The sequence below is a fragment of the Entamoeba histolytica genome, genomic scaffold, assembly GCF_000208925.1.
Source record: "Entamoeba histolytica HM-1:IMSS scf_1104750519009 genomic scaffold, whole genome shotgun sequence".
Lineage (NCBI taxonomy): Eukaryota > Evosea > Mastigamoebida > Endamoebidae > Entamoeba > Entamoeba histolytica.
The window spans coordinates 1-1,204 of NW_001916122.1; the positions used below are offsets into that span (position 1 = coordinate 1).

The following is a 1,204-nucleotide window of genomic DNA, read 5'->3' on the forward strand; positions in this document are numbered from 1 at the left end:
TTTTAAACAAAATAAAAAAACTCCTTTGAAATAATATTCACTTTTTTCAACGTTATTGAATTTCATAAATTAAAACAAATTTTTAATTTATTAAAAATAAAGGTATATTTGTTATAAAAAACATTCTTTTTTTTTGTTATTTGTTTTTTATTTTAAATAAAAAGAATAATAAAATAAACTAATAAAAAAAAGATTTAACTAAAGGATATTTATGAAGAGAAAAACTAAGGATATTCAATATAAAATTAATAAGAACGCATTAAAAGAAACAAGACTACAATACGCTTATGATTCAAATGGAAAAAAAATGTTTCATGGTGCTTTTGAGGGAGGGAATGTCAAGGAAATAGATAAGATTGAAACTGAACAATTTGAACCAATGGGATTTACATACTTTCAGGGTGGAAAAGGAAAAAAGATTGAACTTGGAATTGAAGATATTGTTGATGATGAAGATGGGATTGACTTTAAACAAAAGGAAAAAGAGATTGAAAAATTGATAAAATCAGGAATGAGTTTTGTTGAAGCACAAAAATTTTTGAAAGACATCCAATGGGATGGAAAAGAAAGTATTATTGTTAAACGAAAAGGCAAAGATTATGAAGTGACATTTGGAAGAGAAGATGAACAAGACAAAATAATAGAAACAGAAAATAGTCAGCTTTTGATTAATGAAGTACTTGGTAAAGGGTCAGATGAAATTAAAAGAAATGAAGAAGAGATTAAAAAGAGATTAAAAGACATTTCAATTAAAAGAGAATTTGAAGATGGAAAAAAACAAAAACGGTATGAACTTTATCTTGAAGAAATTGCAAACAAAAATGCTGATTTAAGCAGATTTACTGATCAAGAAAGAAAAGAATTTTCTGGAACAGCAATTGGAAGATTGTGTATTGGAAAAGATGACCAGAGTCATCTCAATTGGTTAAATAAGTTTATTTCATCAACACAACTCCAGAATAAACAACAAGAAGAAAAGATTGAGAAAAAAGATAATAAAATTGAAAGAATAATTCAAAGCATTGAAGTCCCAATTCTTGTTAAAGAAAGGTTCAACATATAGAAATACTATAACAAACATTTTTTTGTTATTGTATTTCTATATTTAAATATTATATAATTGTCTAGTATTAACTAATATCTTGTCATCATGTCTTTTATTTTACTTTTCAAATTGATTTCTGATATAGTGACATACAAAGAT

The 1,204-nt window shown here is 24.8% G+C and overlaps 1 protein-coding gene across 1 annotated transcript; it reads left to right on the plus strand.

Annotated features, from left to right (window-relative positions):
• Positions 1 to 211: 211 nt before the first annotated feature.
• Positions 212 to 1,063, plus strand: EHI_179500 (uncharacterized protein; the record flags this gene model as incomplete). Its single annotated transcript, XM_644860.1, has 1 exon — positions 212 to 1,063. The coding sequence occupies one exon, from the start codon at positions 212 to 214 to the stop codon at positions 1,061 to 1,063; it is 852 nt and encodes a 283-aa protein (XP_649952.1).
• Positions 1,064 to 1,204: the final 141 nt, after the last annotated feature.